The sequence below is a fragment of the Elephantulus edwardii genome, unplaced genomic scaffold (assembly GCF_000299155.1).
Source record: "Elephantulus edwardii isolate Elephantulus edwardi_28Jun2011 unplaced genomic scaffold, EleEdw1.0 scaffold00044, whole genome shotgun sequence".
Lineage (NCBI taxonomy): Eukaryota > Metazoa > Chordata > Mammalia > Macroscelidea > Macroscelididae > Elephantulus > Elephantulus edwardii.
The window spans coordinates 11060717-11062189 of NW_006399794.1; the positions used below are offsets into that span (position 1 = coordinate 11060717).

Sequence of the window (1473 nt, forward strand, 5' to 3'; positions counted from 1 at the left end):
TCATTCTCCAGCAATGACACGTTGCACTCCAAATCTCTTGCGCAAGGCAGCCTGGATCTGCCTGGATTTGAGACTGTAGACAAGAGGGTTGAGAAATGGTGTCATGAGGAGGTAGGTGTTGCTCATGATGGTATACAAAATAGGGGAAGTGTCTCGGGTGTAACGATGTAACACTGCCAAACTGATGAGGGGCAGATAAAACACCAAAACTGTGCACAGGTGACAGGCACACGTCTGTAGTGATCTCCAGTTTCTGTCCTGGGTCTCCAGATTCATAATAGTGCCCAAGATCTTTATGTATGAAACTAGGATGAAGATTGCATCCACTGCAAAGGTACAGACCACAAATACTAGTCCATAGACGCTGCTAAAAGTGACATCCCCACAGGCCAGGTTCAGCATATCTGGGTAGTAGCAGTAAGAGTGTGAGAGGATATTGTCCCCACAAAAAGGGAAGGTCCTGAGGAAAAAAGGAAGAGGGGCTAGCAGTGTGACACCACGTACAAGAGCAGCTCCACTGAGGCAGGCGACAGTACAGTGTGTCAAAATCCTGGTGTAGTTTAGGGGAGCACAGATAGCTACCAAGCGGTCAAAAGCCATGGCCACCAGGACACCTGATTCTACTGAGGATAAGGTGTGGATGAAAAACATTTGAGTCAGGCAAGCATCCAGACCAATATGGTGGACATCAAACCAGAAGATAGCCATGACACTGGGCATTGTAGTCATGGAAAGGCCTAGGTCAGTGAGAGCAAGCATTGCCAAAAAATAAAACTGAGGCTCGTGTAGATTTTGTTCTACTCTAACTAAGATGAGAAGAAGAGCATTGCCGGCAAGGGCCCCCAGGTACATGAGACAGAAAGGAATTGAAATCCATATGTGTGCAGTCTCCAATCCAGGGATGCTAATGAAGGAGAAGGTCGGCCAAGCAGAGGCAGTGCCATTGAAAATTGGCATGATGAAATGCTGGTTAGACTGTAGTTAAGGAAACCTGCAAGCCTGAAAAAGAGAAACTGTGTCAGGAAAGTTGAATAACCAAATTGGAAACAACAGTATTGTTCACACCTGGAGTTACCCATTTACAATATGAGGAAGAAAATATTATCTTATATGTTTAATTTCAGAATTACTTCCCTTGATGCATGGGTCATAACACAGGCATAAACAGTAATATTTAGTATCATTTGCCATTGTTTTTATGTAGTGTAGAGTCAAAACTGGCTGACAACGACCCTCTATCAGGTTTTTAGAGACAGTAAATTACATAGAGAGGATTGTCCATTTTTCTCCCACAGAGTAACTGGTAGATTCAAATTTTTTGCCACTGAGTTGAAAGAGAAAGTCACCAGAGCTCCCTTGTCATTTCCTGGTTGTGTAATGGTCAAGATGGAAACAACCCATAAATGACCCTCCAGCAGGTTTTCAAAAACAGCACATCACATAAAAGAAGATTGTCCATCTTTCTCCCACAGA

The 1473-nt window shown here is 43.8% G+C and overlaps 1 protein-coding gene across 1 annotated transcript; it reads right to left on the bottom strand.

Annotated features, from left to right (window-relative positions):
- LOC102845136 (olfactory receptor 51G2-like) lies at positions 1-957 on the bottom strand. The gene has a single exon (XM_006885670.1). The coding sequence runs from the start codon at positions 955-957 to the stop codon at positions 1-3; it is 957 nt and encodes a 318-aa protein (XP_006885732.1).
- Between the last annotated feature and the right edge of the window lie 516 nt (positions 958-1473).